Source organism: Aulonocara sp. 'chitande type north' Nkhata Bay, linkage group LG9 (genome assembly GCF_057382095.1).
Source record: "Aulonocara sp. 'chitande type north' Nkhata Bay isolate Kocher_YH1m ecotype deep benthic linkage group LG9, A_spYH_male_GT1.1, whole genome shotgun sequence".
In the NCBI taxonomy this organism is placed as follows: Eukaryota; Metazoa; Chordata; class Actinopteri; order Cichliformes; family Cichlidae; genus Aulonocara; species Aulonocara sp. 'chitande type north' Nkhata Bay.
Genome location: NC_141352.1, coordinates 21,436,700 through 21,458,303, shown reverse-complemented (window position 1 = coordinate 21,458,303; position 21,604 = coordinate 21,436,700). Strand labels below are relative to the sequence as shown.

Sequence of the window (21,604 nt, the reverse complement as noted above, 5' to 3'; positions counted from 1 at the left end):
TTATTATTCACTTAGAGACCAGACGCTTTGATTTGTCTCTTTAAGCCTCATCTTTAATGTTTAAACCGGCACGACACGGTGAAGTGGGTGGGGTAAGCTTACAGAGGTCACAACAGCAGAAACCGCTTCGATCACATGACAGATTTAATCTGTGCGCAGAGATGTCGCACAAAATTGTTAATTTGAGAGTGAGGGATGTGAGGTTCCCGACGTCCCTGGAGCAGCACGGCTCAGACGCGATGGTAAGAAGTTGGTGCAGCTCGTTCTCCACGCGCGTGCATGTTCGCATTCACAGACACAGTCACAAGAATGAGACCTTTCCCCCCTCCCTCTCATGTCCACGCTGCAGCACACCGACCCGGACTACTCGGCCGCCTATGTGGTCCTCGACACGGACAGCGGCCTCAAAGGTTTCGGCCTCACGTTCACGTTGGGAAAAGGCACCGAGATCGGTAAGATCCACGCGGGGCGGCCTTAAAGACCCACTTTGACGAAGCCACCACAACAAACTTGCTGTTGCATTCAAGTGCACGCAGTGAGCTCGGAATTTCTGGTTCTTGAACAGTGTGAATTTTATCAAAAGGTTTTCGGTAGGGGAAAAAAATCTCAGCTATATAGAGTAAATGTGAAAACGCTGCTGTTTTTTATTGAGCAAAATTACAACTGCGATGTAGATTTTTACATGAATACAACGTCTCATAACTTACACCACCAAATTGTTTAAAAAAACATTAACAATGCAGAAATCAGCCACATTATGGTTTATTGTCGGTGTTTCTATGGCCTACATGCTCCTTAATGATTAAAAAGTTGCAGAGAAAATGTCCGATCTTGGATGATTTTTCTCTTTTTAATTTCCAAGCCCTGCACTGCCATCTTGTGGTAGTTTTAGTCAATGGATTTCAGTTACATTACAGAGAATACTGACATGATATGAACATGACAAAAACGATAACATTTATAACATGTATGGTGGTTCATAGATGCTGGAATAAGGATGGATTACTAGTTAATATGCACACAGTAAATACATGAGGATTGACTATAAAAATGTGTATATGGTGTATATATATGGCATTAGTTATCTTAAATAAAACAAGAAGATAAAAAAACAAACAAAAGCAAAACAAAGATATATTTCTCCCCCTTCCCAGGTTTGGTTTTAAATCCTGATTTGTATCAACTACCGCTTAACCTATATTAGTTCCTTTCAGGTTAATCTAAGTTTATTTTAGTTGTTCTAACTCTGATCAATACGAATTCACTCAGGTCTAATAGCTCGATTTAATTTCGCCTCATTCGGTTCACCCAATGCTTTCACTCGCTGTACGTGCAAAGTAGCTGGTTATAAAGCATCAAGAGCACTTGAGTTCATGACTCAAGTCCTCTTGACGCTGCAGCAACAGAAAATATTGTCAAGGCAAGAGACTATCAAAATAAAACAGGAAACTACTGTTGAAACTGAAAAATATTCATTAGTAATTATTCATCTCTGTCTAACATAGTGTAACTGTTACTCTGTCTCTCTCTGTTCTCTTCTCTTCCCACTCACCCTCAATTAGTCACAGTGGATATCAAAGAGTGCAGGCTTATGAGCGAGACGCCTTTGTGTAGGGTGGCACAGAGCAACAGGGAGATAAACTGGACAAAACACCGAACATCATAACTTGGCTGTTGCAGGGCTGTCTTCTCAGACTCCACAGTCCCTGTATCTGTTTAAATGAGGTTTATTAAAATTATAGATCTTTGTTGAAGTTTTGATCTTCATCCAGTTTTTCTTTGTTTTTGTTGCTGGTTGAAACCCCACAGTGCTGTGCGCTGTCAAGGCCCTTGCAGGACTAGTTATCGGCAAATCTTTGCAGGAGATTGTGAGTAACTTCCGTGGATTTTACCGCCTCCTGACCAGTGATGGCCAGATGAGATGGGTGAGAGTACAAACATAACATAACAAACATGACCAGATTACAGTCATTTCTTTAGATTTCAAGCTAATATCAGTTTCACTTGACTGATGGAATCTGCTGATATTCACTCGGTGTTTAACACTTATGGGTTAATATCAATATGATTATTGAATAAATGTTAAATGACATATTTTATATTTATAAAATATGTCATTTATCTAGCGGTGCCCACACTTTTGTATCCATACGAGACAGCTTATTCAGACTGGTGGCTTTGCCAGTGTTGTTGAATAATGTATGCTTGTTTTTTCATGCCAAAAAAGCCTCCAACAATAATTAACTATAAAAAGAGACCTAGTTAATAAATGCATGATGAAAAATGTGTCTATTAACAAACGGCGGTGTACTCTCCAGTTTTGCTAGATGTAATTATGACTCTCGTCTGGTACAGTTAGGCCCAGAGAAAGGAGTGATCCACCTGGCCACTGCTGCAGTCCTGAATGCTGTGTGGGACCTCTGGGCAAGAGCTGAAGGCAAGGTGGGGAAATCTCAGATGAAGCTTAATAAGTAAAACTTTGTTTCTTTCATAAAGCATGACACATCATGGCTCACAGACTTTTTCCACAGCCGCTGTGGAAGCTGCTCGTGGACATGGTGAGTCAGAGATAATTTACTCCACCGATTTATATCCGAGATGTAATCACAAGGGAAATATCATGCCATGTATTTGTCAATTCAGGACCCGAAGCAGATTGTGTCGTGCATCGACTTCAGATACATCACTGATGTGCTTACAGAGGAAGAAGCTCTGGGTGAGACTGGTTTTTGACGTCATTGAGTGTGTCCAGTACAGTTTGAGAAATGCAGTGTTACCAAAACGCTGTGTCACACTCCTTCTGTCTTCATTCTTTTCTTAGACATACTTGTGAAAGCACAGGAGGGCAAGAAGCAGAGAGGTGAGCACACTAATTACTGCCTCTTTAGAAATCAACCAGAGCCCTTTCAGCCACCATAAAAGGCCAGTTTATTCCATTTAAACACAATTTAATTCAGTACATATCTTTTTTCCATCAGAGGATCAGATGCTGAAAGAGGGTTATCCTGCATATACCACCTCCTGTGCTTGGCTCGGATACTCAGACCAGCAGCTCAAGCAGGTCTCTGTTGTATAAATCGCTCAGCAAACAGTGTGCCTAGTTAGGCATACTACTAACTATAATGACAGTCATGTTTCTGTTAAGCTCTGCTCGGATGGTCTTAAAAGTGGATGGACCAGATTTAAGGTGAAGGTTGGCGCTGATCTAGAGGACGACATACGCCGGTGCCGCCTCATAAGGAAAATGATTGGACCCAGCAGCACATTGGTAAGCCTGTTCTTGCCCCTGCATGTGTAATGGCATTAGGAAATTATACCAAAGGGGTTTATTTTCCTGTTAGATGATCGACGCCAACCAGAGATGGGACGTAGCCGAGGCCATAAGTTGGGTGTCCAGACTGGCTGAGGTCAAACCCCTTTGGATCGAGGAGCCCACGTCTCCAGATGACATCCTGGGTCATGCTGCTATTTCCAAGGTAAGAGAATAATTTCTAGTTTTCAGCTTGTTTATGTGTATGAAAGGCATTTCTGTGATACAGTATGTATATGGGACAACAGAAAGGTTGAAAAATCATCAAAACAAAGCAACCATCAGATACATTTTATGTCTTTCTGTGGCTATTTTGCATCCCTTGGCAGTCGTTTTAAACCTCTATATGGTTGTATCATTGATTTCTAATGAATAATATTAAGGGTAACAATAAACACAAGAACAGGACCCTCTTTCTGTCTCTTAGGTACATTCAGTCATCCATCCAGGGCTGTTGAGTTATAAACAACTTTCTTGTTGCAGGCTTTGGCTCCACTGGGGATTGGAGTGGCAACAGGCGAGCAGGTCAGAGCTCAGGTCTGTTCCAACAAGCATATCTTTGATGGGTTATATTTTTAGTTGAGTTGAGTTGAGTTTTCTCTCCAGTGTCACAACAGGGTGATGTTTAAGCAGTTCCTGCAGGCCTCTGCACTGCAGTTTGTCCAGATAGACAGCTGTAGGCTGGGCAGTGTCAACGAGAACCTGGCCGTGCTGCTGATGGCTTACAAGTTCCAAGGTAAAAGTTCAAGGAATAACAATCATGAATCATACAGATCCCCAAGGCATGTTTTTTAAAAGTTGCCAAAGGCCCTCAAAGGTTATTAGACAAATACTGCCTACACAGAGGAAACTCGTGGGTTTGCGTTTCTTCTTTCTCAGTGCCTGTGTGTCCTCATGCCGGTGGAGTCGGGCTCTGTGAGCTCGTCCAGCATCTGATTCTGTTTGATTACATCTGCGTGTCTGCGGATCTCAGGAACCGGTAGGAGCAGCGTTTATTTTTATCAACAGTTTGATCTCAGTGATTATAACCAAACACTGACTTTTTGATTTGTTTTCCCCCCAGAATGTGTGAATATGTAGACCACCTCCACGAGCACTTCACTAGTCCTGTAGTGATTCAAGACGCCCACTATATGCCACCGAAGGCAAGAAACTGATTAGGAAGTCAATCTGCATTACTCTGAAAAAAAAAACAAAACTTTGCGTTGTTTACAGCTGCTGGTATAGATCGTTCTGCTCTTTGATTTCAGGATCCAGGCTATTCTTGTGAGATGCTGGAGGAATCTGTGAACCGACATGAGTACCCTGAAGGAGACATATGGAAACAGGAAATAAAGAAATAGGGACTGTATTTTAAACATTTTACATTTGTACAGTACAAACATTGGAGGGGAAAAAACATTCTGAAATTGTCACATAAAAGGACTGGACTGAAAATGTCCAAAGAAAAAGTCTTTCAGAAAGCCTGGGGAACTGAAATTAACTTTCTCCAGAGCTCTTTTTCTGTTACCGTAAATAGAATATTTTTCTTCTTACTGATCAAAGTGCCAAGCTTTAGTGAATCATTTGATTTTTTTTTAATACTCTTTGGTCTTTCCTTTATAATGTAAAGTGCTGTGAGAAAACTGCTGCTGTGAAATAGAACTATATTAATGAAACTTGAAAAATTACAAGTCAAGCTGTAAACCTTGTATTAAGTCCTCTTAAGTCATCAGATTGTGGTCATCTTTCCTTCATAAGCACTTGTCATGTAAATCCTCTAAATTCTGTCTTCTGAAGAATTTCCCTCCTATGCAGTGCTTTGCAGCAGAAACCCATTAACAAGATATCTGAAGGCTGCTACCCTGTTTAAGCCAAACAGTTCATGGGTGTACAACTCCAGTTCATCAGTTAGCATATAGGAAGTTGCAAATACATGGAATTAAAGACTTGTGGACAAAGCTGTAAAGTAGGCAACCTGGGCTCACTGTATGTGACACCCTTTACTTAGTTTTAATTGGTAAACCCGTCCTTTATTAGGATATATGAACACATCTTTTAACTTTTGTGACGTCTTGCAAAGTCACAACTAGCATCTTCAAACTCTTTAAATAAACTAAAAATCAAAGCAAACTCTCCACTTACCCACCAGTGTCATATTTTGTACTGAATGTACAACTAGATTGCGCTCAAGCTGACAAAGTTAACATCTTTATTTACAGACTTAGATAATTATTCATTTAAAACACAAAACAAAGAACTTGAGAGAGAAAAAAACACTTTGAAGTGCTTAAGGCTTAAAAGAGAGTTCACCCAAACCAGACAGAAAAAAACTGAACTTTTAGCATGAGTGAAGCAGGCACACATTACAGTGGAGAGCATACTGTTCATTCAGAACAACGTTGTGACTTGAGTTTACACAGCCATCTTCATTTTGATTGTGGGATGTGGGTTGTAGTCGTAGATCTCAAAGTCCTCCATGCGGAAATCATCGATTTTCTCCACTTTTCTCAGGATCCTCAGTTTGGGGAATGGTCGGATCTCTCGCTGAAGCTGCACATGAAACACAAACAAACGTGTAAGTTTGAAATTAAAAAAAAAAAAAAGCAATGAGACATGCAAGAAGCACATTTAACTAACCCACCTGCCCTTTGAGAGGTTCAGTATGGTTGAGGTAAACATGAGCATCTCCCAGGGTGTGAACAAAGTCGCCCGGCTGAATGGACAGATTAAAAAAATATATATCAGGTGATGCGATAGAGGGGACACTGCTGGACCAAACAGGTATCAAATATGACAAGAATGCACTGGCCATACCTTGAGTCCTGTAATGTGTGCAATCATGTAGGTAAGAAGTGAATAGCTGGCGATGTTGAAAGGCACCCCTAATCCCATATCAGCTGAGCGCTGGTACAGCTGACACGACAGCTCGCCGTCGCACACGTAGAACTGGCAGAGTGCGTGGCAGGGGGGCAGCGCCATCCTAGGAAGGTCTGCAACACCACAAGACACGACAAAGATTTACCTTTTGTATAATTCTTCACCAAATGCGACTTAAAGCAAAAGGTCTCCGTTGGCCTCACCTTTGGGGTTCCAGGCACACATGATGATGCGCCGGTCCTCTGGATTCGTTTTGATGGTGTCAATGACTTTCTGCAGCTGGTCAACACCTTGTCCTGTGTAATCTGTCCAAAGATGAAACCAGGAAAAAACATGAAAACTCGACATCTCTACAAATGATTTTCATTTACAGCAGCATTTCCATATAAGATAACACCTGTAAAAACCCACAGCCTGCTGTATGTTTTACAGAATTTCTGTGCATCTTTATGAAATATTCAGAATGACTAAATAAAGGGTGGCCCTCAAATACCTTTGAGTGAACAAATTAACTATAAAGTCCAAAGGTGGATGTTTCCTCATGCACTTCCAGTTATATGTAGTAATTCAGACAGTTACTTGTATAGCTGCCGCACCAACCACAAACAAACCTGCATTGCTTTTCTTCTACTGGGATAAAAATATGGACAAATAAAGGAAAAATTATATGCATGGCTACAGTTTGGTGAGCAGATCTGATCCTGACAAATGACTTCACAGCTTCATTCAACTGGGTGAAAACTGTACCTGCATGCATGTCTGTGTACTCTGCACCAAAGTGCCTCCACTGGAAACCATACACAGGTCCTAGGTCACCCTCTTCTCTGTCAGTGAACCCAAGGTTGTCCAGAAAGTCCCGAGACCCGTTGGCATCCCAGATCTTCACTCCTTTTTCTGACAGCTCCTTGGAATTTGTTGATCCCTGTGACAGATTGCAAAAATATCAGATCTAATTTATACACTGGCAAGATTTTCATTGACTTGTGTTTCTTTTGTTTTCCTGCCAGGCTCACCCTGATGAACCACAGCAGCTCCTCAAGGATCCCTCTCCAGAACACTCTCTTTGTTGTCAACAGGGGAAACTGGTCTGTGAAAGATTGCGCAAAAAAAAAACAAACAAACCAAAAACGTTACGTGATGTTGCTGAGGAAGTAGGAAGCAGCTGTCATTTGCAGATGGGTATTTATGCAACGACTACCTTTATTTTATATTTTAATGTTATGCCACTTTATACTTGTAAGTCAATTACAGTGGTTAGCAGACTAAAAGGTGCAGATTACTTTGTTTTAGGAAGACTTTTTCATATTACTTCATGCAGTCCTTCTGTTTTCAGTACTTTTAACACACAGATACAATGCCATGCTAGCTGTAAACTGTACCTCTCAGGCTGTATCTGACTTGAGCGCCGAACAGGGACAGGACTCCAGTGTTGGTTCGGTCCCCCTTTAAGCGGCCGTTCTCCAAGATGTGCTCCACCAGACTCAGATATCCTTGTTCATCACAGAAAAATCCAGAGTTTTTCTGCTTCTCGGCCGCCGTCGTCAGCCGCTGCTTTTCCTCTTTCTCACAGCTGCCCTGCTTCGGCAGCTCCCCGGCGTGTATTTCAGAAGTTGCGGGCATTTTTGTAAATAAACTGTTTCAGTGTTTCCAGCCTCAGAATCAACTGAAGAACTCCCGCTCATTTTTTGCATTTTGTTGCGCTCCCAGTCAAACTGCTTCTCTGGTTGGCTGTTCTGGGTACAGCGATAGAACGGCCAATCATAGAAGGAGAAGATTTTTCTTATATGGACCTCTTCCGCATGTGCAACAAAGCAAGGTTCACGTGGGCAAAACACCACTGCGCCCCTTTACCGCCAAATTAGTGAGTCGATCACGTGATTGAAAACTATGAATTGATAAGAGAAATGCATACGAACAAAAGTCACCCTTTCACTGTTCTTACAGATTTACGAGATGCAAACCACGGTTTGCATTTATTTAAAACTGTAAACAAAACATACTATGAAGTACGATTCAAAAACTAAATTCAAAAGTACTCGTGACATAAATAACAAACAAAATAGAGGTTGAGGAGTGTACACTGTTTTATTGCGTAGACGTTTAAAAATCTAAGCATCAAAATACATGAATAAGAACAACATAAACTGTGCATATGAAGGTTTAGAGGTCTATGCGGTGCATTTTCAAGTATTATACAGATCAGCTTAATTGTGCACGAGAAAACCTGAATGTCCTGGACTCTTCACTCTGCATGAAGAAACTGTTCCCATGGTGGTATGATCACATTACTCCATTCCTGTGCAGAAAAAAACTATTAAGTTTTACATTATGTAAGTGTACAGACCATTAAAAAGCAAAAAATATAATATAATTAGAGATTGATTTCATGTAGATCCAATTAATCTTTTTAAACAAGTCAATAAAAAGAGGAATGTATGATTGTTTTTCTAGTCACATTATCATCTTGGATTGCAACATACTATCCAATCTGTAGCGATCGCAGTGTAAAGCGCTTTCAAATGATCGCAGTTCATCTGGGTTAAATTCAATTTGGAACTCTGCCAGGTGATGCTGGTAGCCAAATACTGCACTAAGGGACCACAATCGTGGGATCAATACCTTTTATCTTCCGTTTATATAGTGTCAGAGCCTCTAGAGCAACATTTTGGATGAAAGCAGGGTCATCCACCTCCAGATCTGCTGGGACCAGTATGGTTACTGGGGCTGAATCCATTATGGAGACAGTGACACTGCTGTCTGCTTTAGGCTTGTTATTCTTTATCTGTTGCTGTGGACTCACCTAAAAGATGAGAAGAGATGAAAATGAAAGTAGCCGTCTGACTCAAAATTGCAACCTTGGCTTGTTGCAACCTTAATAAAAGCTTCCCAATTTATACAGCAAAGATAATGTCTACAGATGCAGCATCACTAGCCACATACCAATATCACACTGAAGATGCTGTGTGGGTCCACTGTGCTGTTGGACAGCTGGCTGACCCAGCCATACTTGTCATGCATGCTGCTGAGCCACATCTGAGTGTCTGCTGTGTGTCTGTGGACCAGCTGCAGCCTGCCGTCATACTGCTGACGGGAGGCGTTCAGCAGCATGTACATCTCCTCCATCTCAGAGTGCAACTGCTGCATGCTGGGGCATGCTGTATGAGGAGGCAGAAATCCAGATGTTCATGTTGAACTAAAGGACTTTTTTTTTTTTGCATTATTCCTGATGAAAGAATTTTAAGCATCTATCTAAAAAGCGTTAAAACCATTTTTTAAAATCCTCTCAGTCAAGAGAAAATTAATCAACAACTATTTTAACAAGTAAAGCCTCAAAAATGCCCTAAACAAGTTGATTCCCATTTCTCAGATGTGAATGTTCTGTTTTTGTGTCTGCTAAATCATTTTAATCTGACCACATTGTTGGGTTTGGACAGTTTTTCAGACCCAACAAGCTATGTGGCATTGAGACTCTAGGAAATTGTGACAGACATTTTTTGTTTTCCATAGTTTTCCTTCTTTTTAACGTCAAATAAAACCAGTTTTAAACTGTTTATATGTGTCTGTGTGGGAAGAGCGGCAAAATAAATCTGGATTTACCCTTTAACAGATAATCCCTGCATGTCTCACACAGGTCTTGAAGCTTCCAGCACTCTGATGCTTGTCTGCGGAGTCTTCTGCACATATATCTGCTCTGCAGCGGTCCCATTGCAGAAAACAAGCCTGTATCTTTGTAGGTGGACATGAATTATGTTACACACAAACAACCATTGTCTACAAACACACACATTTAAGAGTGCAGCGTTGTGCATCAGATACCTCGACTTGATTGCTGAACGTACTCTTCAGCTTCTTTTATTTCCTCAAACAAATCAGCCACTGGGGCACTGAAGCCTTCCAGCACGCTCTTCCCAAAGTCAAGCACTGAGTGAAGAACGTGCTCCAAACCCACCGACCCAAGGAAGCCAGAGCTTGACCCTCTGGTCGAAAGCGTGCTGGACTGCAGCTCAGTGGCAAAGGTTTCTAGAAAGGCGTGACCAAACACGGGTTGCATCTTCTTGGCCAGACCAATGCTCTGGTTGTACAAAAGGCTGATGTTTGACAACAGGTCGCTGAACGATGCTTCAGCCTGCAGCAGCTCCATATTGGATTTGTCCTCTGTGACCTGCTTTTCAGCTGCGACATTTTCACCTGAATTCTCCTGATTTTTATTGTGGACCTGCTCGGCATCTTCCAACTTAGTGGCCATTTTCCTGAAAAACTCCTCTACCTGAAGGGAGGGAGAGAGATTCACAGAGATATGTTTGCACCTTAAACATCAGTCCTAAAGAGATTCCTTTTGTTGGAATGTGCTGAAGTCAAACCTTGAACGAGAAAGAGGCGAAGCCGCGGCGACACGTAGATGTATAGAAGGCCTTACAAGAATCTTCCAAACATGGTTGGCACTCCCCAAAGGAAGATTTGGTTAAATCTTGACATTGTTGTTCGGCTTCCTCGACTTTTTGCTGTGTTTCTTTGGCCAGCTGCATCACCCCCTAAAACCCAACCCAAAAAACAGAAAACTCTGTCACAGATACATTCCCTTTTAATAAACCACAGAGGATAAGATGAAGTCTGAGGCTCTGGCACTCTGCCCTGCCCTGCGTTCTGAAAACACTCAGAAAATATAATAATCTAGAGACAGTTAATTTATCCTGACTGTAGTAAAACTACACCCCAGACTCACTTAACCAGCTGCACTCCCACACTCATTTTTCACTGTCTGCTTTGAGGTCTCTCCATGTGACTTTGTCTTTGTGAAGCAGAAAATATGTGGTGGGTTTCAGAAAAATGCACAAGGACTGGCATGAAACCGTTTAAACACGGTTTTAATTGCGGGTACATCTTAACCAGCCACAAATGCTGTGCAGGATTTTTGAAACTGGACGATCAGCACAGTGCAAAACGAACAGAATTCACCTTCTTCTTATCACTGCTGTGCCTCAGTGCATCCATCAGGTGCCTGTGCTTCTCTTCTTTCTTCTCCATCATTTCCTTCACCTGCTTCACTCCGAGCAAAGTTCCCTTTAGTTCCTCATCAACATACTGCTCTCCCGCTGCGGAAAGCCCTGCACACACCCGTGGAACACACAATACTTTAAGCTCTGCAACAGTAATCACTGGTGTCTTGTTTTTCGCTTTTCTTTTCCGTCAGCGAAGGCCTTACTTTTCAGTGTTTCCTCGCTGATCGGAGGAGAGTCGGCGGCACAGAGCATGACTTCAGCGATGAAGAGAATCTGAGCAAGAAACCTCCACATCGTGCCTCAAGCTTCAGAACAGGAGAAGAAATTTTTTTTCTAGCAAAAAGAAACAACGACCACATGGTGGTGCCAGCTCACAAGCAAATTTATATATAATATTTACAGGATGAAGGGGAGTGGATAAAATGTCAGTTCATTAGTATCCAATATGAAATCAATGTCAAACCAATAAACATGATGAGCTGAACAGATCCACTAAGGCAGCTGTCAGTTAATCTTTTTGGATTTGTTCATTAGTATCACATTAGGAAATATGATGGCTTGCTACCATAAAGTGCAGATGAATTATACATAAAGGTGAATATCCAAAAAATGTACACAACAAAACCTCAAATTACTACACAATTTTTTTCTTAAATGAGCTGAAAGCAACAGCAAGTAAATAGTAAATAACAGGAAACAACCATAACTGTGTGTTTTTGCTCTGAATACTGCATATTTATTTAGTTTATGGCGTCTTATCAATGCAAATTATTCCCATTAACCTTCAGTGAACACAGAGTAAGATGTCTTCCAGGTTGCAAACATTTAAAATATCTAGTTTAAAAAAAACAACAGCTGTATTGCAAGTCTCCTCCAATATCTCATCCAAGCCTGCTGTTGCACTGCAACTGTGCCATTCTGTGCAAAACACAAACCGAAGAAATGTAGAACAAGCTTTTACCTTGAGAGCTCTGAAATTATCCGACTCCCGAAAAAAAAAAAAGAAGCAGCTTGTGCTTATGGAAGAATGAGACTGACACAGTCTGGTTCCTCCGAGGATTGTTCTATTTTTATGGATCTACTCAGCAGTACAGATCCTATTAGTGTGTTTGCATTATTGGTTATTAAGCCTTATGCGCGCTGCATACCTGCAGATCAACTTTAATGCTCTGTAAATATAACGTGCTCAGTTGTTTGTCTGTCTCACGCACTTAATGGTCTCTAACATAGTCCAGAGCCCTCCTTAGGTAAAACTTTATGCTTTAATCTCTATCAGACTGACAGTAAGCCTGAGCCCCCTGCAGAGAATTGGCACACACACTGGCATGGTCTCAATCATGGGTTAAGCTCTGCACTGCAGGCCACAACAGGAGCAGGAGGACTGCACATGCACACGTGCACACTATACACAAAACAGGGTAACTGAAAAGAGGATATACGGCTGCTCTTAGTTTAAGCTTTAACAACAAACTGTGTAGACTTTCAGTTTATGTTGCTTGTTTTCCGTTTTTCTACCATTCCAGGCAGCCATTCATTTCTGTAGGGTATCAAAAAAAAAAATCAGTAGAAGACAGCTGTGTAATCCAGTCCAAGGAACACGAAATATGGTTTAGATCGATAAGAACCCTGACTCTACAATGTGCACTGTCATTTCAACTTCACGTAATACAGCTGTATGCCTGGTGATATGGTTACCTGTGCTGTAAATGTACTAGCTGGTGATAAACAGCCAAAAGAAACTGCATGTAATCCTTTAGGCTCTTGTGTCTTACTGAAACCCATCTGTCATCATGAGTAACCAGAACAGCTACAAAGCTTTCTGGCACTCTGTCTGAAACTCTTCCGGTTATGGAGAATGATATTGTGACTGTATGCATTATCACTTAGTAATTAACCATCTAACTTTACATACAACATTTTTATACTTAGTTTTCCTCATTGAAACATCAGTATTTGTGCGTTTCTCCACTTACGTATTCAGACTCTTCCTTTAGTTCGTTACCAATCTGTCTTCCATCCACACAGAGAAAACTGGAAACTATCTGATCCTGGAAGTCATCATACTTAGAAATAGTGTGTCATAAGACCGAAAGCTTGGTCCAAAAACTGGACTGTGTAGGAACCCAGAGCAGAGACAGCAGAACGTTTTACGGTGTTTATTGGTTAAACTCAAAATATGATAAGTAAGGACAGAGGCAATAAAACACAGGACTTGACGTGGCGAGGCCTAGTTTACGTGGCTAGCTTGACATGGATTGAGAGGGGGGAATTGATGTACACTGGAACGTAGCAGTTTAGCAGTCACACTGAGGAGAGAGGACAACTGAATTAGGGAAGGGTAGTGGAGAGGAGCTCTGTAGATGGTTAGTATGTTTTACAACTTTTCTTACTTGCAGGTGGAGTGAGTAAGCAATGAGGGAGGGGTGACGTGAATCCAGAGTGAGCTGGACGGTGTGGGATGGCTGACCTGAGATCTGAAGGTTTCTGATGATGTGCAATAGCGGAAGGGCAGGCAGATGAGGCACAGAGTGATTTCAAAGATTGGGTAAGGTATCCTGAGTCCAAAAGAGGAGCTTAAGCTTGAGGTTTGAGTCAAGGTGAGTCCTGGAACTGTGTCACAAGAAAACAAGGTTAGCAGAGTAAATCACAAGGAGAGCCTGAACCATGTAAGCTGGCTACCAACATGAGTTGATGATGAACTGGCGGTGAATGAATGTCAGCGTGAGGCCTAAATCACTCTGGCTTGATTGCCTGCAATCAGCTCCAGGTGTGTAGAACTGCAGAGGAGAAGATGGCCCTGCCCAGGGGCGATACCAGGTAGACTCAGGATCCTGATGGAAAATTCCAGCCGCACACCTGGAGCTGTATTAAAGACACTATTTTTTAATTAATCTTAAAAACTTTAACTGAAAACTTTACTACCAGTAGGCAGTGTTGGTCTAATGAGTTTGTTTAAATTTTTCCAGATGTTTGCAGCTGCTTCTTTTTTTTTTAAAGTATATATATTTATTTAAGATGCTTTGGAATTTGCAGGCTGCCATTCTAAATAAAAATGTTTAATCATTTACTGGTTGGATAAAGGTTACATTGACTCACTGCCCCCTCTTGTGGTACAATGTGGTATTACATAAAAGTACAGCCCAGCCCTCTTTCACCTTATTTTTATATCTCTTTTTCATGCATAAAGTCATAGTGGTTGCATTTTAAAATCCTGTTGGTAAGTTAAGCTGTGGAAGATTTAAGACTATTTTTAAAAACAGGATTTTACAGTAAGAATTCATCATTTTTTAGAGCTTGTCACTGCTGCCCCCAAGTGATCATAATTTTCTTTCTTTTTTTAGGGCATGAACGGTTATGTTAAGGTACAGTTTTAATAAACTAAAAAGTTATTAAACTATCTCAGCAGTCTATGGAAAAGTACTTTCTCTAGTCTGCCAACAGTGAATCTCTCCTGCAGCAATTGAATGATTTGAGTTGCCATTTTTCTAATCACTACATGGCGGCACCGTGGCAAATGTGGAATTCCTGTATGCTTTCTAAATCTCCTGCTAATCTGAACCCACTGCAGAAAGCCTTGACCCAGCAAATGAGGTCCCAACCCCTGAATAAGGACCAGCAGGAGCTTGGTAGTAAGCTACCTGACCCTCAGCTGCTTTTTATTAGCTCACCACGATCTCTCTCTGCGCCCCAATACTAGCCTGCTGCTCCAATCATAGCCGACAGTAAAATAACAGTTTTGAAGCCTTTAGTAAAACAAGTAATTAGTTGCTTGATCATCTCAACTTGGTCTGAAGTATGTTATGTGGCACACTGGGTCAAACTCAAGCTATTAGTGCTGAGCCAGAGTTAGAAGGCTGTGTTATCCAAAGAAAGAAGAACAAACAGATCTGAGCTGGACATGTGTGCTGCTTTCCTTCCAAGCCCAGAGGATTCCAGTGCTGAGACACTTGATGTTGTCTGCATCCGTTTCTGGAAAATTTACTGACATGAAGTGAACGAGTGTAAAAAGATTAGCATCATGTAACCCAGTGACACTAACCTGGACTGAAGATGCAAGAGTGGGCCTGTCTCATTTCTTTGATGTTCCTTGTTAGTCTGGGAGGATGCAGCTGGAGCTCTGTGTTTGATCAGTGATCTGAAGACTGTGGATACAGGAAGTGTCCAGGAATTATCACAACACCTGGAAGAGTTAAAGAAAAATGGCGCCCAGTGAACCTTACAGTCTAATATGGATAAACAGCGGACACTTCTCAGCAAAATAAGTTGTTTCTAGAGGAAGTGCAACCATCTATATAGCCATGTTGTCATGAGGATTTTATTGTGCTTTATCAAACAGAGCTCATTTAGACATCGTGGCAATAAAAATGCATAGTTATAGTTTTTCCACTAATTTATGCATGCAGCTGGATCATGCAAACTTTTTTTATACCTTTGAAGTACAGCTCTCACGCAGCCATAAGACTTTTTCTTGAATCTATAAGTTTTTGATTTTAGTTTTTGTATGCCTGCTACTTTTTCCTGCAGGATTCTCTCCTGTTCTGTGGAAGCAATGGAAAATACTCTGCAGTGTTTTGCAGAATTGTGGGGCTGCCGTGATAAATCAGACGATAACACGTCACCAAACAGCATATTTAATCTATTACCGCAGGGAGGCTGATATTAAAATGATTTTTAAATCCTTGAAGGACATGAGATATGAGCCTAAATATGCAAAACAGAAACTGGGCAGAAATGTCGCGGTGCTCCCTTCCACCTTCTCCAACCTTTGAAATTATCTCTAATGGGTACCAGATTTTTACCCGGGGGACGAGATTGCTATCAAACCCCTGTAACCTAATCTCATCTCCGGCTGGATTACTGCAGCGTCGGGCGACGTCTCGCGGTCTGTAGTGCTGAAAGCAGTCCGCACCTCCTCTGTCCCCACAGGAGGAGGCTCAGCAGGAGGGCCGGGGACCGTAACTGCTTTGAAAGGCTGTGCAGCACAGATGTAGTAACAAGTTTGGTTGTCAAGTTATGTATGAAAGTTATGCAGAAATTGAGTCCAGTGACGGAAATGAAGTATCTTAGCTTTCACAATAAAAGCGTGCCTAAATTAAATTTAGATACCTTAAAAGCGCTTAGAAAATCTAAAAGAGAGGACAGAAAATGTCATCTATATGTTGTTACAAATGACCAATAGATTAGTTTCCCCCCCTAAATGTGTCAAAGCAAAGATTTTGAGCTTGACACAGAAGTTGTTTTCTGATGTCTTGAAACCAAGAACTGTGCAAAAGACCCGAGGCATCCTTCATATCTTTATAGTTTACTAGGAAAATATGTGCAGTCACTTGTTGAAAAATATACACACACATGGAAATACAGTATATAAGGCAAAAACACAGCTTGTGCAAAAAGGTGAAAAGTCAATATTTAGTGTGATAATATATATATTTTTTATAAACACAGCCTGAACTCTCTTAGGCAGGGCTTCTTGTATTTTCTTTAAGCAGGCTTCAGGAAAATGTTGGCTGCCTTTTGTTCTGTTCCCTGTTAGGATGATCCAACACTGCTTCAATAATGTTGATGTTCGAGCTGTAGGAAAGCCAGTGAATGGCAGAGAGTGTTCTATTGCGTGTGTTTTTAATTCAGATATGCTTTTATTGCATCAGCAGTTTGTTTGGAACGAGTGCCATGCGAAATCCTATCCTGTAGATAGAATTTAGGGCTACCACTTGACAAGAGGTGCCAGGTTTTCAGTAATATCTTTTGATCATTTGCATTGTTACAGAGGTGGGACCAAGTCATTGTTTTGCAAGTCTCAAGTAAGTCTCAAGTCTTTATCCTCAAGTCTCAAGTCAAGTCTCAAGTAATGTCAGGCAAGTCAGAGTCGAGTCTCAAGTCACTGGTGTAAAAGTCCGAGTCAAGTCACAAGTCTGAAACTTTGAATTTCAAGTCCTTTCGAGTCTTTAAAAAAAAAAACAACGAAAAAAAGCATGTTGCAGTTATATGCTAAATGTAAATATTAGACCATGTAATTTTAAAATCTGTGTTTTTCTCAACACATGACAAAATAGTGAACTTAGAAAATATACACAAATTGTGAAATTGCACCTCTTTAAAATGCAGCTCAATTAAACTTAGCTCCAAGAATAATTTTCACCGACAGTTCTGAGATAAGCTGCATGTTATTCTTGGATGCGGTTGTAGGACCAGCTTTAAAATCGCATGACAAAAATATCATACATATTAAAAAAAACTGAATCACCAACGTAGCCTGGAAAACATTTGCTAGTTAGATGAAGTCAGCTATCTCATCTTAGCATATTTATATGCATATTTATAATCATACGGTTCTTGGAGTGAGTGCATACACTCATGAAGTTTAGTAACTTCCGGTCACTGCAACAAGCCCAGGTACAGTTTACCGACGGATGGGTGCAGGACCTTGAAACGCACCGTGTCGAACGAAAGACCATCGTACGTATCATAAGTTTACCAGTCTCACAAATCGTCGTCATAAATACACATTCCTTAACCGTTTATTAATAGGACCTTTGAGCTCAACGGTAATTAATTAGTAGTGGAAATAATTTCTGGTAGCATCACAGAAATGTAGCAGTGACAACAATATTGTATGCTGTAATCGTACTGGGCAATTAGTGATACAAAAAACCTGTTTTATCCTGTGAATAAAAGCATATGTTTTTGTCAATGTACCATAATAACAGAAGCGAAACGCAATATTGTCAGGACAATTCACTATTTATGCACAATAAATAAAGGAGCATAGCGCGACCATTTCTGTTCAGCGCCAGACTTGCTTGTAACCTATATCACCAATTATGTTATGAAAATGACGTATTAACTACTAAAAAACACTGACCTTCGTGTAAATGCTTGGAGCAGACTAACCTGTGAGCTGGATTGTTCTGGGACGTTATATTTGATCTTTGAATGGCTGCAATCCAGGCCATCCGTCGCATCTTTGTTACTTCGGAAACATGGCTTGAACAATTTCTCTTCAACGACGTAATCCGATAACAACCGATCTCTTTACCCGTCGGCTTCCCGTGGCTGTCATGCGACCGGCTATTGCAGTTAATAATACAACGGCTTCTTGACATTTTTGTGTTTCTTTTTATGCTGTATAACTGATTTTAATTGAAAGCCTCCGTGCGCTAGTACCGCTTGCCACGAGTTCCCAGAATCCTTTGCGGTTCTACCCGTGAATGACGTCACATTTTCAATCTCTATATAATATGCATGTTAAATTTTATATTTGGGGTAAAATATCAAGTCTTTTCAAGTAAACCGGTTCAAGTCCAATTCAAGTCCCAAGTCATTGGTGTAAAAGTCCAAGTCAAGTCACAAGTCTTAGAACATTTTTTCAAGTCAAGTCTAAAGTCATAAAATTAATGACTGGAGTCTGACTCGAGTCCAAGTCATGTGACTCGAGTCCACACCTCTGCATTGTTATATTTGATAAACTGAGATATGTTTGGTATTTTTTTCATAGAAAGAAGAAATGGGAACAAATTATGTGAAAGGCATCTTCATCTATTAGGTATCTATTTCATCTTCCGGAAATAAGTTGTATTTTCTGTGGTTTAAGGGGTGGAAAAGAGGTGGGGCGACCACAATTTATTCTGAAAGGACCACCGGAAACACAACTTGCTGCTTTGTGTAACTTAACACTGGTCTAAGTCTCAGCTCAACTCTCCTTTAGCTCAGCGCTCTGGGATCATCTGAGCTCTCCCGCAAACACTCTTCTGAGCCACAGCGAGCAAGAAAGCAGAAACGATGGGAATTTAAACTGAGAGTCATGAAAGTCAATGCAGACTTGTAGCTTTAAAAAAAATCCTTTAATTATAGTGTGTTGGAACAAGTTTACACTTCTGCACTGGATGGTGAGATGCGCATAAAGTGACAGCGGTCCTCATCTCTTCTACAGTTCTCAACGAGTGATAAAACGCCATGAAAGGTACGTAACTGTTGCTGCAGAAAGAAAAGTGCAAGACCTTTACTTTCATTCAAATATTGCATTGATTTAACATGTAAGTGTTTCTTTGTGTTCTGCGAGTGCGCACATCTGGATGACATTACGCTACTGCGCAGCAGAAGTTGTAAAATGCAGTTTTTTCCACCACCAGTTTCATCCCATTGAAAGAATTAAAACGCCAAATAATGTTTGCGCAATTTGGCCGCTAAACTGATAATGTGAGAATTTAAAAAAAGCCCAGATCTAACAAACGAGAGAAAAGAGAGGCTTTAGATTCACTTGATTTTAAGCATGAGAAAGAGAAGGGTATGACTGATGATGACCAGTGAGCACCACCTGCAGAGCTTCATCACTGACTGCTGTGTTTGTGCTTAAACTCCAACAAGTAGCCGATTAAAGACAACAATCTGCAGGCGTTCTAATTCATCAGCATCTTCCTCGTGTAGAGTGAACTGGAGGGGAATTAGCACTCAGGAATGTGTGATCCACTCTGCAACAGTAGCTCCTGATCTAGTCTAAACGCCCCCCCTTCGTGAAAGTCATCCCTCCCTGGCTCCCCCATCACTCCCCCTTACCCATGTCACCCTCCTCCTGGCCCCATCTGTTAACCATTACCAGCGATGTTCTCTGTGCTCCGCTCCAGTCTTCAGTGCAGTGTAGCAGTGTAATTAGGGTTTACTGTCAACAACCCAGAGAAACCGCAGCCTGTGGTTTTTACAGTTCTGTGGACCTCCTATCTCTAAACTCACACTCACACATACACAGAGGAGATGATACTCTATTATCTCTAGCATAAATCCTCATTGGCTGCCCTGATCTTTGTATTTAAAGATAACTTTATACATTTTTGACTCTACGCAGCAGCCCGGTAGTGTCTCTATCACTTTTATGTTATTTATGGAGTCCTAACAACTGTCTCAGATACAGTGTACCCCTAGTTGTGTGACCTATTTATGTCATATGTTTCTGATTATGTCACGCAGACGACTTTGCAGACGAGGAGGAAGTACAGTCTTTTGGATACAAGAGGTTCGGTGAGTGAGACGTGACCTTTTTTTCTTTTTAATCACAAAACTCCTTTTTTGTGTGAATAAAAAGCCATGAATTAAAGGGCCTTAGTGTGTGGGCCCACCTCCTTCTCTCTTTCTGTTGCTGCATACCTACAATTACCTGGATATTTACAAGCATGTTGCTCTAATTGAATCATTCTATGTCAGGACAGACAGCTGGCTGCCTGAACCTCATCTGTCCCGATAGTCATCGCTAATGGTTTTGCCTCTGATGGCAGGATTTTAGGCTGAACATAAATGTGGCTGACAGTCTGTGAGGTCCAGCTTGCCGCAGGCTCAACGACTGCCGACAGAGCTCTCCAGATCAAGAAGTTTCAAAACCTCCCCTTTATCCACTTAAACCGAGTCACTTAAACATGTTGACTCACACAAACATGCCGAGAACCTCAAAAATGTGGCTACTCAAACTCAGACTGTAGTCAATGCATGTCCGTCTGTTGTGGTACATGCATTTTTGTGTGTGTATAGAAGTGTGTTCATGCACAGGCAACATATGGTTTTTTTTTTGCCCAGTTTACAGAGGCTTTCTTTACAGATCTGTACATTATGAATTATTTGAAGGCCTCTTTTATCCTCATTTCCACTCTGCAAGAGAAGCTTTACATGACTTACACACTCTTTTATTTTCATGCTGGGCTCTGGTGCATACCTGCAACTTATTCACTGTCTGAAGCAAGCTTCTTCTTTTAGCTTCTTTCCCTTTAAGCCAACTTTGTGCTGATTGGCTGCCCCTGAAAAACAGATGGTTTAAATACCATGTGGGTGGGGTTTCTATGCTCACAGTCAGAGCTGTGTGCCTGAGATTTGGATCATTTGGATCAGTCTGAAGCCTGAATCTTAGGCTCAGAGGAATCACTTCAATATAGTCTGACCTCATTATTTAAAACTGTGGTCACAGATAATAAGCAAAAGCACAATAGAGCCACTTTAAAGCAAAAGTCATTAGTGATTAGACTTGCAACATCTTACAGTAACTAAAAAGGCTCAATAGAGATTAAAATACATGAAAGTAAACAGTGAAAAACTAGACGACAAAGCAGAACATCCAGTTGAGCTGTTGCAGCAGGATCTTGTTTCCACGATATGTCCTCCAGCTGTTATGACCACCGATGCGGTTGTAACCCAAAAGCAAACAGAGGAACAGCAGCTGACTATCCAGAAGGTTTTTACCAGTCTACAGTCTAAATACATCAAAGCTGGTATCCTACTGAAGTTAATCCATCACTGTCACCCTCTGTCTTATAAAATTTGGTTACAAATTGCTGAAATTTCAGTTTCCCGACACACTAAGTGTTTAACGCAGACTATTCTTGCCCTCTAAAGATTGCTCTCTGTAACAACAGGCAGTCCATTTCCACTTATCACTGCACTACATTCTGTAATGATT

At 41.1% G+C, this 21,604-nt stretch overlaps 4 protein-coding genes and 1 long non-coding RNA gene across 8 annotated transcripts in view; 2 read left to right on the top strand and 3 right to left on the bottom strand.

The window, feature by feature from the left end:
* Positions 1–38: 38 nt before the first annotated feature.
* On the top strand, positions 39–9,720 carry enosf1 (enolase superfamily member 1). Of its 2 annotated transcripts, XM_086306487.1 has the most exons (17): positions 39–242; positions 350–452; positions 1,810–1,925; positions 2,356–2,442; positions 2,532–2,558; positions 2,644–2,716; positions 2,822–2,860; positions 2,979–3,061; positions 3,146–3,268; positions 3,342–3,476; positions 3,794–3,835; positions 3,917–4,046; positions 4,190–4,289; positions 4,374–4,455; positions 4,561–5,867; positions 7,177–7,348; positions 7,503–9,720. In XM_086306487.1, exons 1-15 carry the CDS (start codon positions 57–59, stop codon positions 4,651–4,653), a joined length of 1,419 nt encoding a protein of 472 aa, XP_086162613.1. In that variant the 5' UTR covers positions 39–56; the 3' UTR covers positions 4,654–5,867; positions 7,177–7,348; positions 7,503–9,720. The 2 variants fall into 2 exon arrangements, with proteins under 2 accessions (XP_086162613.1, XP_086162612.1); XM_086306486.1 differs by having other exon boundaries at positions 7,177–9,720.
* Positions 5,479–8,157, bottom strand: tyms (thymidylate synthetase). The gene is made up of 7 exons (XM_086306492.1): positions 7,549–8,157; positions 7,183–7,256; positions 6,917–7,091; positions 6,373–6,474; positions 6,107–6,282; positions 5,934–6,005; positions 5,479–5,842 (listed from the first exon to the last, which is right to left on the bottom strand). Exons 1-7 carry the CDS (start codon positions 7,787–7,789, stop codon positions 5,705–5,707), a joined length of 978 nt encoding a protein of 325 aa, XP_086162618.1. The 5' UTR covers positions 7,790–8,157; the 3' UTR covers positions 5,479–5,704.
* On the bottom strand, positions 8,236–12,334 carry LOC147322111 (clusterin-like protein 1). 3 transcript variants are annotated; one of them, XM_086306491.1, is made up of 9 exons: positions 12,131–12,324; positions 11,373–11,474; positions 11,126–11,274; positions 10,531–10,701; positions 9,986–10,436; positions 9,767–9,895; positions 9,110–9,324; positions 8,789–8,969; positions 8,236–8,465 (listed from the first exon to the last, which is right to left on the bottom strand). In XM_086306491.1, exons 2-9 carry the CDS (start codon positions 11,461–11,463, stop codon positions 8,455–8,457), a joined length of 1,398 nt encoding a protein of 465 aa, XP_086162617.1. In that variant the 5' UTR covers positions 11,464–11,474; positions 12,131–12,324; the 3' UTR covers positions 8,236–8,454. The 3 variants fall into 3 exon arrangements, with proteins under 3 accessions (XP_086162617.1, XP_086162616.1, XP_086162614.1); XM_086306490.1 differs by lacking the exon at positions 8,236–8,465 and having other exon boundaries at positions 8,745–8,969; positions 11,373–11,502; positions 12,131–12,334; XM_086306488.1 differs by lacking the exon at positions 8,236–8,465 and having other exon boundaries at positions 8,745–8,969; positions 12,131–12,332.
* Positions 12,335–13,250: 916 nt separating this feature from the next.
* On the bottom strand, positions 13,251–14,036 carry LOC147322110 (uncharacterized). Its single transcript, XR_015131052.1, has 3 exons — positions 13,853–14,036; positions 13,560–13,779; positions 13,251–13,475 (listed from the first exon to the last, which is right to left on the bottom strand). It is a non-coding gene; the product is annotated as an uncharacterized LOC147322110 (long non-coding RNA).
* Positions 14,037–18,835: 4,799 nt separating this feature from the next.
* The window catches only part of LOC147322109 (collectin-12-like), a 43,039-nt gene continuing 40,270 nt past the window's right edge, over positions 18,836–21,604 (top strand). Inside the window, exons 1-2 of the mRNA XM_086306484.1 lie at positions 18,836–19,129; positions 20,131–20,181. Of these exons, the coding sequence (XP_086162610.1) occupies positions 19,123–19,129; positions 20,131–20,181 (58 nt within the window). The 5' untranslated portion in view covers positions 18,836–19,122. The remainder of the gene's footprint in view (positions 19,130–20,130; positions 20,182–21,604) is intronic.

What these genes read in the sequence shown, in the direction of transcription:
- LOC147322111 (XM_086306490.1), bottom strand. Translation starts at nt 11,463, where the DNA reads ATGTGGAGGTTTCTTGCTCAGATTCTCTTCATCGCTGAAGTCATGCTC. An exon ending in CAGGGATTATCTGTTAAAGG is followed by an intron (nt 9,325 to 9,766) that starts GTAAATCCAGAT and finishes CTCCTCATACAG; the next exon opens with CATGCCCCAGCATGCAGCAG. An exon ending in GCATCTTCAGTGTGATATTG is followed by an intron (nt 8,970 to 9,109) that starts GTATGTGGCTAG and finishes CTCATCTTTTAG; the next exon opens with GTGAGTCCACAGCAACAGAT.
- enosf1 (XM_086306487.1), top strand. Translation starts at nt 57, where the DNA reads ATGTTTAAACCGGCACGACACGGTGAAGTGGGTGGGGTAAGCTTACAG. An exon ending in AGCACGGCTCAGACGCGATG is followed by an intron (nt 243 to 349) that starts GTAAGAAGTTGG and finishes TCCACGCTGCAG; the next exon opens with CACACCGACCCGGACTACTC. An exon ending in TTGGACCCAGCAGCACATTG is followed by an intron (nt 3,269 to 3,341) that starts GTAAGCCTGTTC and finishes TTTTCCTGTTAG; the next exon opens with ATGATCGACGCCAACCAGAG.
- tyms (XM_086306492.1), bottom strand. Translation starts at nt 7,789, where the DNA reads ATGCCCGCAACTTCTGAAATACACGCCGGGGAGCTGCCGAAGCAGGGC. An exon ending in AGTCAGATACAGCCTGAGAG is followed by an intron (nt 7,257 to 7,548) that starts GTACAGTTTACA and finishes AATCTTTCACAG; the next exon opens with ACCAGTTTCCCCTGTTGACA. An exon ending in CACACATTACAGGACTCAAG is followed by an intron (nt 6,006 to 6,106) that starts GTATGGCCAGTG and finishes CTGTCCATTCAG; the next exon opens with CCGGGCGACTTTGTTCACAC.